The 21,249-nt window shown below is 51.6% G+C and overlaps 1 protein-coding gene across 2 annotated transcripts in view; it reads left to right on the forward strand.

The window, feature by feature from the left end:
* Nucleotides 1-6,325: 6,325 nt before the first annotated feature.
* The window catches only part of MAP6 (microtubule associated protein 6), a 31,174-nt gene continuing 16,250 nt past the window's right edge, over nt 6,326-21,249 (forward strand). For both annotated transcript variants that reach the window (XM_027888317.1, XM_027888318.1), the window contains exon 1: nt 6,326-7,091. In XM_027888317.1, the coding sequence (XP_027744118.1) occupies nt 6,382-7,091 (710 nt within the window). In that variant the 5' untranslated portion in view covers nt 6,326-6,381. The remainder of the gene's footprint in view (nt 7,092-21,249) is intronic.

Raw genomic sequence — 21,249 nt, forward strand, 5'->3', positions numbered from 1 at the left:
AGGGTTGGACTCGGTGATCTTGGTGGTTTTTTCTAACCTAAACAATTCTATGACTCTGAAAAGTCCTTGCAGGGACATCCCCGGTTCAGCGATGATGTTTCAAGGTGTTTTCCACCCCATCTTGCCCTCGCTGGAGCCCAGCCATGCCAAGGAGCTCTTCTGGGTTTTGCTGGTGAAAAGGGTCACACCTGTGCCTTGGGGACACCCAGACACGTGGGGAGCATTTTCTGCTCCCTGAAATGTCAGGCTCAGCCCCAGAGCAGTTGAACTGCTTACTCCCAGAGCAGTTGTATTGCAGAGAGTCCCAGCTCTTTGTGGTTTGACAAGCACAGCCCCATGCTCTGGATTGATTATTAACCAGTCGGCTCCTTGGAAGGGCTGACCAAGGAGTGAAGCAAGGCCCAGCTGGGTAATAAATATTTATGAGCTGCTCTGCCGGGGTGATGTCATTTGCTTTTTGTCTTTCTACTCTCTTAATTCAGGAGGGAAAAATACCTACTAATGGAGGGCTTTGAGATCCTCTGCCTAAATTAGGGAGGGATCACAGAATTCCAGACAGTCAGGAGGAGCTGGGAGAGATGCATCTCATTGCTGAGTGCAGATAAAATTGAATCTGTGACTTAGAATCACAGAATCATCTGGGTTGGAAAAGCCCTCCAAGGTCATCAAGTCCCAGTGTTCCCCCAGCACTGCCAAGGCCACCACTCACCCATGTCCCCAAGTGCCACATCCACAGGGCTGTTAAATCTCTCCAGGGATGGGGACTCCCCCACTGCCCTGGGCAGCTGTGCCAGGGCTGGACAACCCTTTCCATGAAGAAATTTTTCCTAATTTCCAATCTAAACCTCCCCTGGCACAGCTTGATGCCGTTCCCCTTCATCCTGTCCCTTGTTCCCTGGGAGCAGAGCCTGACCCACCCCCCCACTCCCCATCCTGTCAGGGAGTTGCAGAGAGTGAGAAGGTCCCCCCTGAGGCTCTTTTTTCCTGTTTTTGGGAAGAGCAGAGCTGTGACTGAGCTGGCTGAGCAGTAGGTGACATGCCCAAACGCTGAGCCCAGGTATCCTATATCCTGATACCCCAGGCAGCCTCCTTTCCTGACACACTCAGCCACTCACACATGTGGGCTCCCACCACATTCCCCTTGGCTTTCCCTTCTCGGTTATTTATAGTCATTTATCCAATCTCCCATGGCTTGCATTTAGTCTGGGAACATTAAGTTCCTTTAATCCCTCAATAAGTCGTCCCCTGTAATCCCTTTATCAGTGCCTCCTGCGACTCCTCTGAGCAATGTCCACCTCTCCCCATAAACCCTGAGTCAGAGCTGAAGGCTTTGCAAGTCAGCACGGTGGGATGTGCCCAGGAGCCTTCCCAGGCTGTCCACGGAGAGCTGGCTGGGCTTCAGGAGGAGGGCTGGGAAAGCCTGGCCCAGAGGATGTGCAGGAAGCAGTGCAAGGAGCAGTGCAGGGTACATACAGGATGCCAGGAGGAGCTGTCCAGGGCTCCTTGGCGAGCCCCCACCACATGTGGACCATGTGGGACTTGGTGCCCCAGCAGAAGAGCTATAACCACTCTCCAGATCACTGCTCCTCTCTTCCAACCATGGATAAACTCCTTTCATTGACCCTAAAGCCCCTCAGTTATTCACACCCACTCCTACAGCTTCCTACCAAACTAATTTACCCTCCAGTGGGCAAAATTATCAGAAGTAGACTGAAGGTATCTTCTTGGTGGTTGTCCTGTGGTTTCTCTGAGTCCCATTCCTCCTTCTCCCCATCACCCAAACCCACGTGATACCTTTACACTCAGCTTGGTTTTTGTCCCTCCCCAGCTCTGAGTGAGGGTGTGACAGAAGCCCACTTCTGCCTGCTGGTTTGTTTGAGTTTGATTTTTGGGTGTTTTGTTTTGTTTTGTGGTTGTGGTTGTGGGGTTTTTTTGTTGTGTGTTTTTTTTTTTTTTTTTTTTAATACAAATTCTTTCAAAACACATTATTTCAGATTTTACTCCCCCTCCTACCTGTTACAAAATCACTTCTTCTGAAATCCGGCTGCGTTATGCCAGTGGTTCTCATCAAAGAATTTATGTCCTTTAGAGCACTTGAATTATTGGTCAAATTCTTCTTTTCATGCACTTCAATTATTCTCTTTATGCAGCACTCTGATATGGATTTGCTTTGGCTCCTGTCCCATTTGGCCTTGAAATGCTCTCCCAACATACATGAATCATAAGCAGAGTTGACAAGGAAAACAAGAACACCCCAGGCAGAACCTCGTTCCCAGAAGTTGAGTGTGATTATAAAATGATTTAAGATGTGAGAGGCCACTAGAAATCCTCTCTAAACTGTCCCCCACAGTGTTGTCATGTTCTCTCATCCCTGGAGATTGATCCTGGGGACAGGAGCAGTTCAGACCGGCATCACCAGCGCCGGGACCCGTCCTGCAGAGCAGAGGAGGGTGTGGGACAGCCCTGCCAGTGCTGGTGAAGAGAAATGCACATCAATGGATCTTTCCTGCATCTCACTGGGGTACTGTGGTGAACACCCTTCACCAGGGGGGCTGCTGGTGTGCTCCAGGGCTGGCTTTGGAGCTGGAGTCTCCCCTGCCTTTAGCCCCTGGAGCTGATGCCCAGGGTCCCCCTGGGATGGAGAAGAAAGGCTCCTGAGGACGTGTGGGGTCCCTGCTAGCCCTACCTTGTTAGGATTTTCTTTTTCTTCGTGTTCACTCTAGCGTTTGTTGGAGATCTCCTGGAAGCCATGGGAGGAGCTGCCGTCCCCTCCCTCTGCCTCTGGGCAGGGATTATCCAGGAGCCTCCCTTTGAGATGGATACCCCTCTATGGGGTTTGGTCCCTAAATAACCCCACCTTCCACTCCTGCACTGAGCTTTGCACACCCTTTGGGCATGGTTCTGCTCCAGCCTGATGCTGTGATGTCCTTGGCCACCCCAAAACCAATGTCCCACCATGTGGCCTCACACGGCCTTTTCCCAGAAGAGGCTGGAACAGGAGAAAGCGATTCCTGCTTCCTGCCACGGTGGCTGTAATTTAAAAACAGAGACATTTTTATTTATTTAGCTCCCATCCTCTCCGAGAGAGGTTTGCAGCCAGCACATCAATTCCACTGATTAGAGCTAATGGATTTTGCCTGGTGATGCATTTCCATAGCTGATTCCTGAAAGCGAGTGAGCAGCCATGCTTCAGGATGTATGTGTCTCACTGCAGGAGACACCAAGCAATTTTTTTTTTTTCATTCTGCAGCCTCTGAAACCACCCAGGTCTGCCTGCTATCTGCAGAGCAGCAAAGACTCCTGATGCTGCAAAACCTCACGAGGCAGCTTTGCCCATGTCCTCTCCCACAAGAAAGGAAAGGATGGTCAGTGCATGACTGGGCATTTCCACGTGAGAGGAGCCCAGAGTGGCTGCAAGGTGAGGAATCCTCAAAAAAAGGTAATGCACAGGCCAGTCCCCACTCCCCAAATGGTGCAGGGTGCTGGGCACACCCCTGTGTGCTGGCACTGCTGGGTGCAGGGCTGGGACACACCTGAGCTCCAGAGTGGGGGCTGTTCCAGTGGATCCACACGGGCTGGTATCCACCAGGAACACACTGATATCCCAGAATCACAGAGATGTAGAATGGTCTGGGTTGGAAGGGACATTAAAGACCACACAGTTCCACCCCCTCCCATGGGGGGCACCTTCCACTGCACTTCTCTGGGCAACCTGTGCCAGGGCCCCCCCACCCTCACAGCCAAGAATTCCTTCCCAACATCCCATCTAACCCTGCCCTCTGGCAGTGGGAAGCCATTCCCTGTGTCCTGTCCCTCCATCCCTTGTCCCCAGTCCCTCTCCAGCTCTGCTGGAGCCCCTTTAGGCCCTGCAAGGGGCTCTCAGGTCTTCCTGGATCCTTCTCTTCTCCAGGTGAACTCCCCCAGCTCTCCCAGCCTGGCTCCACAGCGGACCTCTAGCCCTGTCATCATCCTAGTGGTCTTCTCTGGACTCATTCCAGCAGCTCCACGTCCTTCTTCCCACATAACTTCCTGGACAATTATTCTCACTAGTAGCTCTTTGTGCAGCAAACCCCGAAACAGCAACGCAGATTGAATTCAAAGACGTTTCCCGCAGGAAAGACCACAAACACGTGCAAGACCTCTGTGGGCAGCAGATCTCAGACCAAGATCTGTGTGCAACCTGGGAGATACTGAGGAGCTTCCCAAACCTTTAATTAGTATCCCCAGTTTTAATTGCCCTGGATGTAATGGCAGGGATGATATAATCCCAGAAGACAAAGCATAGACACCTCTAGTTGCTGTTTCTTTATTCTCTTTCCAAAGGTGGCCCTTTGATCCATCCATCCCCAGCAGTGAGGGCTCCAATCCCACCCATAAAATGAGCTTCCACAGTTTGCCTACTGGTAAGAATGGAATCAAGCAAATCCAGGCAAAGACAAGAAAAAAACCACAAACAAATAAACCAACAAACCCAAACCCCTCAGGGCCCAAGGATCAATAGGGGGATGCAAAGCATTGTATTAAAGGAACAATCCTGACAGGAATAATCCTGCCTTTCACTGCACTCCTGGCAGCTGCAGCCATTGACGGGTGGGAATTGTTTCTTTCTCGTGGCAATTCCGTGCTTGAGTGTGTGGGTTTCACTGGGATCACTGTTTTTATTGGAGTCCGGCTCCCAGTGGAAATGCTGGCAGTGCAGGGAGGCTGATAAAGACCCCGGAGCTTTGAGGGAGGGGCGTCTGCACAGGGTGAGAGAAGGAGGGGATGTGATTTGGGTGCAAATGGACTTTATTGGCATCAGGGAATACAGAGGAAGATGCAGGGAGGAATGGAGGGTTGGAGGGATGAAAGGAGAGAGGGAGGGACAGAGGGAGAGTGGGATAATGGGATGAAGGGATGGAGGGATGAAGGGAGAGATGGGGAGATGGAAGGATGGTGGAGTGAAGGGATGGAGAAATAGAGGGAAGGAGGAAGGGATTGGGAGAAGGTGGAGGCAAGGTTAAAGAGGAGGGTGGGAATGGAGCGTGGGGTGGGATTTGGGGTTGTGAATCCAGCCTGGGAATAGGATTTTGGAGGCAGCCCTCAGCCGGCCTTGCTGCAGGAGCAGAGTGGGGGGTGTTTTGCTTTGGGTTTGCAGCTGCAAGTCTGCAATGAAATGGGAAAGAAACGGGCAAAAGGAAAGAATAAAGCATGTGTGTGTGTGTGTGTTTGCGCACACGTGTGCACACGTGTTTGGCTTCACCTATAAACCCTGCCTCGGGGAGGGGAACTGGGAGCAGCAGCTGGTGCTGAAACAGCTCCTGAAGGATCTGGGTGTGCCCAGGGGTGTGGGTGGGGAGGTGTAGGCGTGTAGGTCTGTGCACGTATGTGTTATGTGTTCGTGTGTATGTGTATGTGCACAGGAGTGTGTGCAAACACACACACACGTGTGTATGTGGAGGTACAAGTGCATGCAAGTGTAGGGGTGTTGCATGTGTGTGCACATGTGCGTGCACAAGCATTTGTGCATGTGTGTGTGCTCATGTGTGTCTGTCTGTGTGAACACGGGTGAGGGTTCTTACAGCTGCCTGTGTGCGTTTGTGCGTGTGTGTGCAGTGTGAGTGTACATGTATGTGCTGCCACATGCACGTGCGTGTGCAAGTGTGAGTGTGCACTGCGTGTTCGCTTCAGTGCAAACCTGCCTGTGTGGGTGTGATCCCGTGTGTGGTGCCCACACACGTACGAGCTCACGTGTGTACAGGTGTGTGCACACGGGAGTGCCTGGTGTGTGCTTGCGGTCCCATGCGTGCACACATGTGTGCAGATGTGAGTGTGCACGGGCACGCGTGTGCCTGCAAATGCACACGCCTGCGCATGTCCTCACGTGTGTGTGCGGCTGGGTGTGCCCGTCCAGGTGTGTCACACACACACACAGAGCCATCTCTCAGGTGTGCCCGTCCAGGTGTGTCACACACACACACAGAGCCATCTCTCAGGTGTGTCTGTCCAGGTGTGTCACACACACACACAGAGCCATCTCTCAGGTGTGCCCGTCCAGGTGTGTCACACACGCACACAGAGCCATCTCTCAGGTGTGTCTGTCCAGGTGTGTCACACACACACACAGAGCCATCTCTCAGGTGTGCCTGTCCAGGTGTGTCACCCCCTCTCCCCATCTCTCAGGTGTGTGCCCAGGTGTGTCACACCCCGTCCCCCCTCCCCCGTGTGCAAGCCCCGCCCCCGTGCCCCGCCCCTCCAAGCCCCGCCCCTGCGCTGCCCCGCCCCGCGCGGTGGGGGCGGAGCGGATCCAGGAGCCGATCCCGGCGAGGATCCCGGCGATCCCGGTGCGGTGCCGGTGCCGCTCGCGGTGCGGGGCTCGGTCGCTCCCGCTGCGGGGCCGCCATGGCGTGGCCCTGCATCACCCGCGCCTGCTGCATCGCCCGCTTCTGGAACCAGCTGGACAAGGCGGACATCGCCGTCCCGCTCGTCTTCACCAAGTACTCGGAGGCCACCGAGCATCCCCCCGCGGCCCCGCCGCGCCCCGCGGCCCCCATCGAGACCCAGCCGGGCGGGGAGGCGGCGGCGGGCGGGGAGCCTGGTCCCGGTGCAGCCCGGCCCGGCCCGGCCCCGCACGCCTCGCCTCCGGCGGACTCGGTGATGCGGCACGACTACAAGCCCTGGAAGGTGCAGCGGCCCGAGCCGAGCTGCAAGCCCAAGAGCGAGTACCAGCCCTCGGACACTCCCTTCGAGAAGGAGACGCAGTACCAGAAGGATTTCCGTGCCTGGCCCATCCCCAAGCGGGGCGACCACCCCTGGATCCCCAAACCGGGCCCTTCGCCCGTGCTGGCCCTGGACCGCGCTTCCCCGGAGAAACCGGCGCAGGAGAAGCGGCGGAAGGTGCACATCGCTCCCGAGAAGAAGGAGGAAGACGCCGAGGCGGAGGATGAGCATCCCAAAGCGGTGCGGGCCGGGGACGGGAGAGACAAGGGTCGGAAGAAGGCGGAGGAGGCGGGCGGGCAGCTGGCCGAGCCGGGCAGGGGCCGGGCGGCCGCCGATGCTCTCAACAGGCAGATCAAGGAGGAGGTGGCGGCGGGGGTCAGCTCGTCCTACAGGTGAGATCCTCCCCCCGTCCAGACCCCCCAGCCTGCCGACCCCTCGCCAGCCCTTCTCCGGTCCCCCTTTGCACGTCCCCGGGAGGAAAATCCCGCCCTGGGACAGAGGCTGTGAAACATTCCGGGGTGGGGGGGTTGCGCATCCCCGGCCCGAGGGGGTTGTCCTTAAAATTCCCCCCCTCTCTGGGGTCGGTGATTAGGCAGTAGATGCTGTGCAGGTGGTGAATACATGGACGCTTTTTGTCGGGTGGGTTGGCAGGAGATTTGAGTGTCTTTGTGTGTGTGTGTGGTCCCTCCCCCCGCATCCCAAAATCCAGAGACACCCACCGCCTTGGATTTCCGCAGGGGGAACGTCTGGGGTCACGTCTCCAGGATGTGCGAGCCGGCGCTGGTCCCTTCCCGGCGCATCTCTGGGTGTCGTGCTGCAGCCAACCCAAAGGAGCAGCATCCCAAGGGGCCCACGCGCGGGTGGGGTGCCCCACGCGCAGGAGGGTCCCGGGAATCATCCCAGGCTGGGCACCCCCGAGACAAAGCATCCCGGGGCCGCAGGACACACACACACACACACACACATCCCAGGCCGCTTGGGTGGGGCAGCCCTGGATGCTGCCATGTTTAACGCAGCGCGGCGGGGGATGACACATCCCCGTGTCCCCCCCAGCGCCCTCCCCCCCCTCCCCTCCACCGGGAACAGGTGCCCTTATTTCACCTCAAACAAGAGACCTTGTTTGGGATTCGGGGCGCGAAACTCCTCGCCGCGAGCTGCTGTTGTTGTTCCTCTCCGGGTGAAGGGGCTGGTGGATGTGTTGGGAATGCAAAACAAAAGTGATGGGGTGGCTGCCCTTGCACGTACGTTTGCAAGGAGGGTTTGCTGCGGTTGTGTTTTCCAGAGCTTTCCTTTGGCAGAGCCCACCGCTGCCGAGCCCGGGGTGGAGGTGGCAGGGAGCAAACACGGGGGTTGTGGTGACAGAAAGTGTCATCGCAGCCTTTTTCGCTTCTCCCTGTCGCCGCGCGAACGCCGGGGTATTTGTGCCTTTCAGTTATTGGTTTTCCTCCTTGGGGAGGTTTGGAGGTGACACCGAACCATCAAACAGGTGGTACATCCACGCAGATCCAAGCTGAAGCTGGGATTTGACTCCCCTGTCCCACCGATGACTGTGTGGCACAGCAGAGCTGGCAGTCACCTCCTGTCCCTCGTCCCCGGGTGGTGCAAGCAGTGTGATTTTGATTTTTGCTGTCGTTCAGCATCAGCTCTGGCTCTCCCTGGGGATGTGAGTGGTGCTGGAGGCTCAGGAGCATCCAGGTGTGACGGTGGTGCTTGACTGACACAGGAGAAAATGGCCGGGGATTTTTGGGGGCTCTGTTGTGCCGGGGTGGAGTGTGTGGGAAAAGGGTTTTCCAGGAGTGACACAGCCCTTTAATCTGCCATTGCCAGCTGGGATCTGAGGCTGGGCTTTTTGTCTGTTCACCTTGCAAGGGCTGGGCTTGTGCTGGGGATGGAAGCGCTAAAGCAGAAAGCTCTCCTGGAACTGGAGGGTTGTTGTGATGCTCCTCTTGCACTGCTGCAAGGATAATTAGACTTATTTACTTGCATATTTAAATGAAGATTGCTCACCTTCCCGTCCCTCCAGTCTGCTCCAGCGAATTCCTGCAGCAGTTGGGTTGGGGTTCCTCCCCAAGGAAAGGGGTTGGATCAGCTGGGATGTTAAATCTAAGAGGAAACTAGAAGGATTCAGCTCTCCTTGTTGTTGCTCCTTGGCTTTCAGGACACCCTTAGAGCTTCTCTTTCCACTTGGGCCCTCATCTGCTCTCCCATTCCATGTTTTCCTTCCTTGCAGCATATTGCAGGAGGAGTGTTTTGCTCTGATGCTCAGCCCTGGAACACAAGCATCTCTTCATTAATGCATAAGTGATGTTGTGGCTAATTGTTCTCATTTTCTCTTCAAATTAGGCATCTCCTAAGCGTTGTTTATTGTTTGGGTTCTTTTTAAAAAGCCAAATGCTCCAAATCCTTGTTACTACCGAGAGCCTGGCTGCTCACACACTGGGTGGATATTTGAACACCTCCAGGGGTGGAGGCTCCACAGCCTCTTTGGGCAGCCCTGGGGGCCACCCAGCAGCCCAGACTATCTGCTGGTGACTAGACTGGAGCAGGGGTGGCTCACATGGGGCTTGTCCTCCGTGGCCTTTGCTGGCCTTGTGCAGGGATGGGCTCGTGCTGCTCCCCAGCAGCAGAGAGCAGGGGAGATTTCCTTACAGTCCTCTGCCACTGCTGCGCAGCAGCGTAATGTGATGCTCCAAGGCCGGCAAACGATTCCTTGGTGCAACCAAAGAGCACACCAGGAGCGGGTTTTCAGCTCTCTCTGCCCCCCTTGGTGTTATTGCCACATGAGGAATAGCTGAGGGTGTGGAATGGAGTAACCAGCCAGCCCAAGGTCACGGGGGGAGTCCATGCCAAAGGGAACAATTCCCCCTTTTAACCTCTGTGTACCTCGACAGGGAGTGAGCTCCTGCCAGGTCTGCCCAGAGGTGCAGGGCAGAGGTGGTGCCTGGTGGTGGTGTCCGTGGAGGATGGAGGCTCCTCCCAGCCACAAGGATGAGTGATTTGTTTGAGCACAGAAGCCTTTGGAGAGGCCAGAGCAGCAGTGGGTGTCTGCTGGAGACTGCCTGTGCTCAGGGATCCTACAGAATAAGTAGCACTTACGTCTGTTGTTTACTATTTATTTGTATTATTAACAGTATTTTTACTATTTATATATTTATTTACTCATTAGCTATAATATGGCCACCCCCTGGTGGATGGAACCTTTTCTTGTTCAGTTCTCTGATGTCCTGTAGGAGGATCTGGTGGCATCACCGGAGGCTTTATCTGTCCTGGGCACAGGGGTGACCCTGGTGACCCCAGTTCTGCAGTGCTTGGGAGGGGATGGGCAGAGCTCTCCTCCCTGCTGGAGTTCATCCTGGAGGTCTGGGACCAGAGAGAGCAGGTGACAAAATGTGCAGACAGTGGCATTTGCTGGGTTTGTGGAACAATTAGTAGCACATTTGGCAAAAATACGAGAAGGAATGAGTGAATACTTTATGGTTTTGTCTGGAAAATATGGAAAAACACCAGAATTAGGTGTTTCTTGGGTGTTTTTTCCCCCCCCTTCTTCTTCTTCTTTGTCTTGCATTCTTCTCCTTTTGTTACCTTTATTTCCTGAAGACAAAAGATATAAAAGGGAAAGGAAACACTTCACGCCCCTTGCAGAGTATCAAAAAATGAGTACCAAGGCCATGAATTTCCCCCAGAGAAGCAATATTGCACAAACCAGGTTTCCAGTTCTTTACCAAAGCAATTAGTTTTTTCTCCCCCACCAATTTCCTTTCCTGGCAGAGGAAACAAAACAATAAAAGCTTCAGTGGAAAATTTTGGCCTGGCTCTGGTATTAATGAATTGCCTGTTGCTAAGGTTCTGTCATTCATCTCAGACCCTGGAGGTACAAAAGATGTGAAGCAAATGAGAATTTGTAGTAGCTGTAGAGATGAATGAGTCAGCACTGGGGACTGGCTGTGTGGTTTTGGGAGATAGAGAGGAGATAATTTCGGGAGGGATGTCCACGCGGGCAGGCTGGAGCAGGATACACGTGGGCAGGGAATTTTGGGCTCCATGGTTGTAGTTGTGGACATGTAGGGCTGGAAGGAGCTGCCAAGACCATCTGGTGCCCATCCCGTTGCAGGGATGGGGATGATGCATCGAGACCACAGCAGGTTGAAGCTTGGGATGACCCAGCAATGTGTGGTGGCACCCAGAACCCCCCTGTCGTGGGCTGATCCCACAGCAGGGCAAGGGGGAATTCTGCCCCCTGCCCCCTCAGGTGACACCCCCCTGCAGAGCTGCTCCAGCCCTGGGAACAACAGCAGAAGGACCTGGAGCTGCTGGAGAGAGTCCAGAGGAGGCCACGGAGCTGCTCCCAGGGCTGGAGCCCCTCTGCTCTGGAACAGGCTGGGAGAGCTGGGGGGGTTCCCCTGGAGAAGAGAAGGATCCAGGGAGACCTGAGAGCCCCTTGCAGGGCCTAAAGGGGCTCCAGGAGAGCTGGAGAGGGACTGGGGTCAAGGGATGGAGGGACAGGACACAGGGAATGGCTTCCCACTGCCAGAGGGCAGGGTTAGATGGGATATTGGGAGGGAGTTGTCGGCTGTGAGGGTGGGGAGGCCCTGGCACAGGTTGCCCAGAGAAGCTGTGGCTGCCCCATCCCTGGAGATGTCCAAGGCCAGGTTGAAGCAATTTTTCCACTGCTCCCATTCATCTGGGTCACCCCAGCAGGGACCTTTAGGGACACAGGGCTGGATGGGACCCCCTGATCCTCAGTCTCTAGTGGTTTGCAACCCATTTCCTGTCTGGGTCAATGGGTAGCTTTGTAGTTTGCTCTTTTATTGGGTTTCTTTTTTTCCTTCATTCCTTCTTCCTCTCTTTCCTTCTGCAGTTTGCTGTTTTATTTGGCTTATTTCTTTCTGCTTTATTTTTTGGCTGTTTTGCTGGGCTGCCCAGTGCCTTTCTCCAACCCAGATGCCACTGCTCTTTGTCTCCAAAGTCCAGCACCCACAACCTTTGGCTCTGCAGCTGGCAAGTCAAAATATTTTCTCATCTCCTGTTTACTCCCTGTAGCAGCCTTTTCTCTGCAGCTCTTCTGGGTGAGATGTGTTCAGTAAACAGAGGTGCTGAGTGTTGCCCTCTGGAGGGGAGGTGCCCATTCCTGCTGAGGCTCACGAGCCGTGTTTGTGGCTCTCACGGATCCCTGTGATAAACCAGGACATCCACAGGGTTCTCCTTAGGCAGGCACACCCTTGGAGCTGCCATCCCTCGGCAGGAGATCCTGGTGGTTAGTACCGAGCCTAGAACTTAGTCCTGATCATTTCCAGCCCGTTTTGAGCACGACAGTCAAGGTCAGTGCCTGCCTTCCTCTGTGCCTCCCCGATCCTGCTCCGCATTGGTGCTGCTGGACCACCTGGTGTCGTCAGGAGGCCTCATCAGGGCTGCCCTACATTTCTTGTGCCAAAGTCAACCTTAAAAACGTTAAACACTGCTAACCCTCCTTCCAGGCTGCAGCTCAGCCTTCCAGCACTCCTCATTCCCCTCGCCCAGCTCCCTGCTCTGCTGATGCTCGTGTTCAGTGCTTAATTAATAATTTCCCACATGGCCCTGGATAAAAATGCTGTACTGAAACCCGGTAGATTTTCACGTTTCCTTTGTCTGCTAAGTCAGTTATCGTATCAAAGGACATGTCAAACATCTCTCCCCCTCCCCTTCCCCACACAGCTGTGTCTGCTGGGACCACCAGCTTCCCTGGGATGCAGGAGCACATCCCACTTTCCATGGTGGCTTCAGGCTGTGGCACCAACAGTAAATAAAGAGAAGGGGAGAGGAATTTATTTCTCTTGATTTATAACTCAGTACTCTGGATCTCCTTCCAGTGTCCTTTACATTTTTTACATATTTACTACATATTTATATGTATTTTTATATTTAGATTGTTGTACTTATATATATTATTTATTTTATTTTATAGTAATATATTTTTATATGATATTTTTATATTATATTTTATGTTATATGTATTTATTTAGATTAAAAAATAACATACACACAAACTGGGCTGTCCTCCTTTAACCTCCAGCTCATCTCTCCTCCTCAACCCCAGCATTGCAGGTGTTCTATAGCAAACATATTTTGCTTTCTATTAATAACTGCTTTATTTCCCTTAATAGCTCATTGTAAAGGGAGCACAGTTTTCTTTACATTAATCCTTTTTTTTTTCTTCCCTCAAATGAAGCCTCCACCTGAGGGGACCCTGCAGCACTTTGCACATACAGTGTGCATGGGGAGACACTCCTGCTGCTCACTGAGCTGACTGCAAACTGGGCTGCTGGGACTAAAAAATAAAGGGGTTTGGTGCTGGGAAGGTTGGAAGCCTGTTACTTTTCCTTTCAAAAAAATTTCTTAAATTAATTTTTTATTTTTATTTTTTAAATTTAATTTAATTTTGATATTATTTTAATTTTGTTTAACTTTTTCTTTAGTGTTTTGAGTGGGTTTTGGGTTTGTTTGTTTTTTTTTGTTTTTTTTTTTTTTTTTTTTTGTGGATTTTTTGTTTTCTTTTCTTATTTGGTTGGCTTTTTGTTTTCTTTTTTGTTTGGACTGGGAAGCACCTGAAACATCATCTCGTTCCAACCCTCCCTGCCATGGGCAGGGACACCTTCCACTAGACCAGGTTGCTCCAGCCCTTCCTTGAACACTTCCAGGGATGGGGCATCAAGAGCTGCTTGGATCATCTCATTTCAGATGTCCTTCTCCACACTCATCCCAATCCTGCTCCCTTGGCACAAGGTCTGACCCACAAGGTCTTTTGGGCCTCCTACGTGTAAGGACCAGCTGTCAATTAAACGATGATTATGTGAAATTAATTCCTAAAATTGAAGGGCGGGGGGGAATTATTGACTGCCACGGTCTGATGTTTCCACTTTGTGGGCTGCAGACCAGGACCTTGACCACGCTTTGTGCCCTTGTTGATTGGATATAAATGGAGGTAAGAAGGTGTGAGATGGGGGAAGGAAGGGGGCATTGGAGCCCCCCCTGGGCTGGGGCTGCTGGGGGACAGCCCCCAGCCGGGTACCCTGCACATCCAGCACCTCAGCCAAGCAGCAGAGTTGTCCCTGTGTCAGCCAGTAGCCATGGCAACTCACGGGGAGGATTCCCAGAGAGGGCTGTGTTGGCAGGCAGCCCAGTGGAGGCAGGACACAGGGAAGACCACGTGTTCCCTCCGGGGAGCTGCGATGGGTTTGACGGGTTTCGGCACCGTCCTGGTCCTGCGGAGAGCAGGGGAGAGGCTGGTGCTGAAGGCTGCAGTGGTTGTGCCTCCATCGGTGGGTAAAAGCCTCTGGTGGCACAGGAGCACTGGAATAAGGCTTTGGAGCAGGATCAGAGAGGCACAGAATGGTCTGGGTGGGAAGGGACCTTAAAGCTCATCCAGTTCCACCCCCTGCCACGGGCATGAAGTGAATGTGTCGTTGAGGTTGTCCCCAGCCCCATTTGCCATGATTCCCCTTCTTGCCTGTTCTAGGACTGCCAACTAATGTGCTGATCCCTGTACACGGAGGATTTTCATCCTCTCAAGGGAGATTCTCCTTTATGACCAGTTGCAATTCGTCTCCTCGGCCTCCCCACCCTCACAGCCAAGAATCCATTCCCAATAACCCATCTCTCCCTGTCCTCTGGCAGTGGGAAGCCATTCCCCCTTGTCCTGTCCCCCCAGGTCCTTGTCCAAAATCCATCCTCAGCTCTCTTAGAGCCCCTTTAAGTATAGGATGCCTTAAATATCCCACAGGCAATTTAAATTTGCAGCACTGCTTTCCTGCTGTGGTTGTAACTGGTACCTTAGTGCACGGAAGAGGTTTTTCAGGGCAGAACGTGGGAATGGGACCATCCCAGCCCAGAGCTGTGTTTCATCCGTGTAACTCGTGCTGAGTCCTTCAGTCTGTGCTTGGCTAAGTCGTTTTGCATGAATTGGAATTCACAGAGATCTTGACATATTGGAAGAAACAGCCTGAAATAAAGAAGCAGCAGCTCAGGAGAGGTGAGGGCAGGGTAGGACACAGAGGTGGGGATCAGCAGAAATGCTGCTGCAGGAGCTATTTTGCAGGGAATCACAAATCACACATCAGTAATGTCATTTTATTAAAAAAAAAAAAAGTAATAAATTAACAACAAAACCACTCAAAAAAAAAAAGAGATACTTTTGAGCAAGTACTGCACTGAGATGTATGGAGAGGACGTGTCATCCTTCCACATTAGTCAAGTCTCAGGTAGACTCTTTTATTCATGTTTTGGTTTTGCCCTTCAGCAATCACAGACCAGAGAGAGTCCTGAGAACACCCACTGAGGAGGGTCAGGAGTGCAGCAGATGTGGCTGCTGCTGCAAGCTGGAAGGTGTGGAATGGCTCTGGAACGTAGAAATGGGTTATTGCCTTTGCACCTCTGAGGTTGGGATGCTCCAGCCTGCTCTGTCCCAGCCCAGAGGAGCAGGACTGGGATGTCCAAAGTAAGGAGTGTTTTAAGTGCTTTGCTGGAGGGATGCTGAGCATGGGAGGTGCCAGCAGGGTGTCTCCGCAGCCCCTCTCTGAATGCAGGGGGAAAAAAAATAAGTCATTACCATTCATCCTCTGCATTGATTTTCTGTCTGCAATGACCTTGGTGCTGCTGGCTTTTCTTTCTGCTCCCCAGGGCATGGGTTGGACAAAGCAATTATGGTTTTAATAAAAGCTGCCTGGGTGTGTTGTTGGGGGGGGACATTTGATTTATATTATCTTGATGGCTTCTGCTGGCCCCACTGCCCTCTCTCCTCCCTGCTGTGCTCCAGGTCCTTTATCCCATGCTGGGGTCCAGCTGTTGGAGCTTTATCCCGTGTTGGACCTCGTGTGTCTTTGCAGCCCAGACCAAACCACACCACGTGTGTGTGGGCTCACAGCCCCCTCATGTTCCTGCACTGCCAGGGACTGGAAATCCAAAGCACCGTCCCTTGACAGCAGAGGTGGATGTGGGACCCTGGACCTGCCCTGCCTGGCTGGAAAACACCACGTGGTGTCCAGAAAGTGTGTGCATGTGGCACCTGGGGACCTGGGTTAGTGGGGGCCTTGGCAGTGCTGGGGGAAATGTTGAACTTGATGGTCTTGGAGGGCTTTTTTAAGATACATATTCTGTGTTTCCATGACTTCAGGGCAGGATATCCATGTGGATATTGCAGAGATCAGTGGAAAACACCTCATTGTTTGGGGCAGGGTCAGGATTTGATCAAACTGAGCAGCGTACAGCCAGGGATGACCCCATTTAACTGTTGCAGCAGAGAGAACCCAATGTGACAGCTCCCAAACAATCCTTTCCCCCACCTTCCTTTGGGTTGGATTTTCTCTTAAATGGCACCTTAGTTTTTTGTGGGGTTTTTTTTTGTTTGTTTGTTTCATGGTTTTTTGGGTTTTGTGGTTTTGTTCGTTTTTGTTTGTTTGTGTTTTTTTTTGTTTTGTTTTGTTTTGGTTTTGTGGCTTTTTTTTTGTTTTTTTTGTTCTTTTTTGCAATGCAGTATTTAATTATTACTTCACATAAACATTTTATGAACTGCTACAGGAGGTGAATTATTTATGGGAGGGGAAGGAGGGCTTTTTCTGAGCCTTTCTGCCCTGTCTGTTGCAATAAATATCAATCTGGGAGTGTGTTTTTTAGGGTTTGCACGCTCTGCCTGGGAGACAGGAACGCTGCCTGCTCCCATCAGCTCCTCTCTCAATTAACTACCTGCTTAAGACATTGGTCCCTGGCATGTTTTATTTCTCCACCAAGCCTGGAACAGCTCCAAGGGAAGAAGTATTTGCAAATGGCCTCGCTTCCAAATGAGACAAGTATTATTCACCCAGCAGGTACAGGTGGCTGGGGGAGACTGTAAGTGTTTGCTGTGCCCACAAAGGTGCTTTGTAAGAGCAAATCCTCCTTCCAGTTCTTTTGCAGAGGACTTATGAAAGTGATGTTTTGATTTTTGGTCCCCAAATGTACTGCCTGGGGTCTTTTTTGGGCTTTAGGGAAGGGATTGCAGTGCCCACTTCTGTGTGCTGGCAGCTGGGTTTGGGGTTTGGCAGGTGGGCCTGGGACAGGTGATGCTTGCAGGGTGGGATACTTTTATTCAGTCCTGTCTTTCCTGGGAAGTGGTTTCTGTGGTCCAGACCTGTTTTTAAGGCTGTTTGCAGCCACATTACAATGGCACCATCCTCTAGACTGGTGTCTCTGGCCACAGGAGCACCAGTGCAGCTCTGTCTCAAAGCTAGTGGCCCATTTGCAGCCTCCTGGAGATGTTCCAGGCTGGGCCTGGAGGTGCCAAAAGACTCCAGGACATCAGATCCCTGGGTGGGAACGTCCCATTGGCTTCCCAAGCTGTGGCAATGCAGGATGCTCCCCGAAATGGGAGCAGGCTCTGAGTCTCTGAGCTGTTTCTGGGGTTTTGTCCCAGCCTGTGCAGCTGAACACGAGCACCTTTGGTGTAAAGACCGAAGCCATTTGGTCTCAGCTTTGCTTTCACAGCTCTACGCTCCTTGCAAGCACCGGAGAAGCCCTTGAAAACAACCAATTAAATATAAAATAACCTTCTTCCAGAACATGCTTTCTCCCCATTTCCCATATAAAGCTTTCTGTGAGAATCCTCCTTACCCTCTATTTCATGATGGCTGTGGTGTGGGCAGCGTGGTACCTGCAGTGACCACTAATTGCTTTGTTCACTCTTAGTGGTCCTTGTTTTTAACCAATTAGGAGGAGGTTTCACAGCAGAGCCATCTGCTCCAGTGCCTTCTGCTGCCTCTTCCCCAGACTCCCCTGAGACAGCTTTGATGGCCCCAGTATTTACCATTTTGGTGCCATGGGACTAATCCAGTTGTTGGGGAGCCAGAGTGAGTGGTTCCTCCCCACTTTTACTGGTGTAAAAGTGGTGCTGGTGGTTTCCCAGGCTTGGGGTGGGAAAACAGAGAGCATTTCCTTCACCAATTTTTCTAATTTCCTGCAGTTCATATAATTTTGTGCCTCCCTCTGGCAGGGATTGCTTCTAAAGAAAGATGGGTTAACTGGAAGTGGCGTGGATTGAGTGTTACACTGTTGAAAGGGATGGACTTTAATGATCCTGATTCTCCTCCCTGTTACACCCACACAGCCCCGCTGACTTGTGGTGCTGTGTTTTCTGGCTTCCTAAAAAGGCTCATGGGCATCTTAAGCTTTGTCCTCTTCCCAAGGAAGCTTTCCCACCTTGCAGTTCCCTGTCTCTGGGCAACCTGTGCCAGGGCCTTATCACCCTCAGAATTCCCTCCCAATATCCAATCTAAACCTCCCTTCATTCAGTTCAAAGCCGTTCCACCTTGTCCCAGCCTTTCACTCCATTAGAACAACCTTCCCCACAGCACTCAGGGCAATTTCAAGGGAATTTTCTTGTGTTTCCTTTCCAGTGATTCCACATATGTCGTGCAAGGAGCTCTGCACCTTCCTGTCTGCAGTACAAATCAATTGTATAACTAGATTTTGCAGTAGCACAGCATTAAGGGTAAAGATGGGAGGGGAAATCCGACTCAGCCTTTCATTGCGTTCTCTGAGCTCAGTAATCCTTTATCTGAAGATCTTTGCTCAATCCTCAGCTCTCTTCCTTCATCTACTTAGTCCCCACCCAGCTCCGTTATGGTTTTCCCAGTTAAAAAGAATTAAAACATCTTAATTTCAGCTGCAGAAAAGTTCAGGGGGTGCATCGCACAGGGAAGCGTAAAATGGCAAACACAATTCAGTCCAAGTGACTGGCTTGGGACTTCTGTGTGCTAAAAGTACCTTAGGTTCACAATATTTCTGTAAAATTTTGTAAAGAAATGGGATGAGCTCAAACACAAACACACATGGGCATGGCAGGGGTGGGTGATCAGACCAAACACGGGTTGCATCCCATCTGTGTTGCATTATGGAAGGCTGTGTTGTTGTCACACTGCCTGTGGGATGTGCAGCACATCTCCCTGTCCCTGACTTGTGGACACAGTGGAAATGCAGCTCCTCAGGCTGCAGAACTCTTTGTTGTGAAATATTCATCCTGTTGGATCCAGCGGGTGGATCCAAGGAATTTCTGCCAGAGGAGTTCCTGCAAAAAATATCTGCACCAATGTTTTTATTATCATGCATTTTATATAGTATTTACGTATTTTATATATGTATTTATGCTTTCTATAGTATATACGTATTTTATTAGTATTATGATTTAGGATTTCATTTGTATTTATCCCCACAAACCATGGCCTGAGCTGAACTGAGATAAAGCATTTTCAATTTGTCTCCTCTCTGTGTCTTCAGACACTTGGAATGAGGTGCTGAAAAACATCTCCCCACCAAGAACCTCACTGGAGCCAAAGGCTCACAAGGCCACTAGTCAAGGATTGTCCAGCCCCGGCACAGCTGCCCAGGGCAGTGGAATTCCCATCTCTGGAGGGATTTAAAAACCGTGTGGATGTGGCACTTGGGGACGGGGGTCAGTGGTGGCCTTGGCAGTGCTGGAGGAACAATTGGACTTGATGATCCTGGAGGACTTTTCCATCTTAAAGGATTCAGTGATTCATTGTGCCCTTTGCATGGGGATGGGCAGGGCCAGGCAGCTCCTGGTGTCCCTGTATCCAGCTGGATATTTGAATGAGTTCATTGCACTCTCCAGGAACTGCACTAAAAAAATCTTCACACTTAAGGAGGAGAAGAATTTCCAGTGCTGTGTTAAGTCTGCAGTTTCTTCCACTTCTCCTAATGTGAAGGCTTCCTCTCAAGGGTTTTTATCCATGGGGCCCTAATGGATGAGCCTACTTAATCCAGGCTCCATATTTCCGTGCAGTTGCACGTGTTGTCTTGCAAATGCAGGCAGATCCAGGATGCTCTTTGGCCCAGCAAAGTCTCAGAGGAGCACTTTGGCTCTCCTCACGCTGTTCAGGTTCCTGCAGCCCATCCTTCTCTGCCTGTGGCAGTGCTGTTCCCAATCCTAATGGTGCTGCAGTGCCCTGTCAATAAAGATGCTGCTGTGTCAGAGCATCCCTGCTCTGGAGCTGCTCTGTGTGTTTAATCTCGTGGCAAATTTCACACTCATCTGCCCTTTTGCAGGACTGAGGGGTTGAGATGTTGCCCACTGGAGAATAGACACACAGGCTGTTAAATGGGATGTTGGCAGAGCTCTGACCTGATCCTGACCCATTTTCCAGGGGTGAACGTGACATTTCCAGCTGGGCTGTTTCTGCAGGAGAGCACAGAAATGTCAGGCTGCATCACCCTGGGAGCTTGGCACGGGCTGGCCACTTCATCTGGGTGTGGGGATTTATCTCACCCTCCCCTATCATACGTGGGCCTCTCCGTGCTGTTATTCCTCATGGGTGCTCCTGGCCTCTCCTCTATCTCCACGCTGAGACAGGAGCAGTGGCAGGGCTGTTACTCTTGGGTTTCCTTGCCCACAACTCCTTTTCTCCCTCACTCCTTGGCCCTCTCAGTGTTCAGCATCACCTTCACTCCCGTGTTTGTGACGTTTCAGACACGATAGCCTGGGCAGTAATTCTTCCTCCTTGGAACTACATGCTCCGTGGCCCTCAGGCAATGCAATATCCATGATTTGTGGGCTGCTGACTGAAGCAGCTTTTATAAATGGTTCACAGCATGGTTCTGCTCTGCCAAATGACTTGACTTCATCCTTTTCAGGACATTAATCTTGGTATCTTGCTCACAACCTCCTTCAGCCAGTGCCAAAGTCACCTTCTTGAGGGCTCAGCACTTTGTTCCTCTTCTCTGCCAGTTCTGTGCTTGATGGGCCCTACCCAGGGATGTTCCCACATACTGATCCCTCTCCATCCTGCTCACACTCACTCCATTGTCCATTGTCCAAGTTTCCAATTCCTGCATTAATATAGATCACTTTGTTTTGGTACACAGTTAGATACGGGCTCATCCAGACTGACTTACATGCCTGTAAATATATATTTATATATATATATATATGTGGGTGTGTGCATGTCTTAGAGGTTGATTATTAATGTTTGGGGGAAAAAAAATGATCTTGGGCACCAGGAGCTTCTTTATACCATTGACAGCATCAGTGCAACCTTACAGTAAATTATTGTGCCCAAGAGAATAGCCCAGGCAGCAGAGGATAAAGCTGTCATTAAACATCCATGTGGGAGCTGGAGACAGGGCACTGGGTGCACGGGCAGGGACAGGGCAGTTCTGGCACTTGCAGGGACAGATCTGGTGTGTTGGCAAGGCCAGTGACAGCTGGAGGTGGTTGGAATTGATTTTTTAATCAATGGGGGTGGAAAATGGGATTGGGGACCTCAGTTCCTTTACTGCTGGAAGTGGCATGGAATAACTGATGCTTTGGCCCATGGTTTTTAGAGGACAGTTACATGCTGAAGATAACTCTGAATACTCTCAATATCCAGCTAAACAGCCATGACTTAATTAAACCTCATTATTTACTGGAGTTCAGTGTCCTCCTTTGGCATTGAGTTCCAGAGTTCAACCAACCATTATCATTGATTTTGGGTTTCCCACTATTTCATGTCACTGAACATCTCTTTTCCTGCATTAAGAGGTATAAGG

Source organism: Empidonax traillii, unplaced genomic scaffold (genome assembly GCF_003031625.1).
Source record: "Empidonax traillii isolate 1590-97213 ecotype Southwest subspecies unplaced genomic scaffold, ASM303162v1 scaffold236:size2090792, whole genome shotgun sequence".
Classification (NCBI taxonomy): domain Eukaryota; kingdom Metazoa; phylum Chordata; class Aves; order Passeriformes; family Tyrannidae; genus Empidonax; species Empidonax traillii.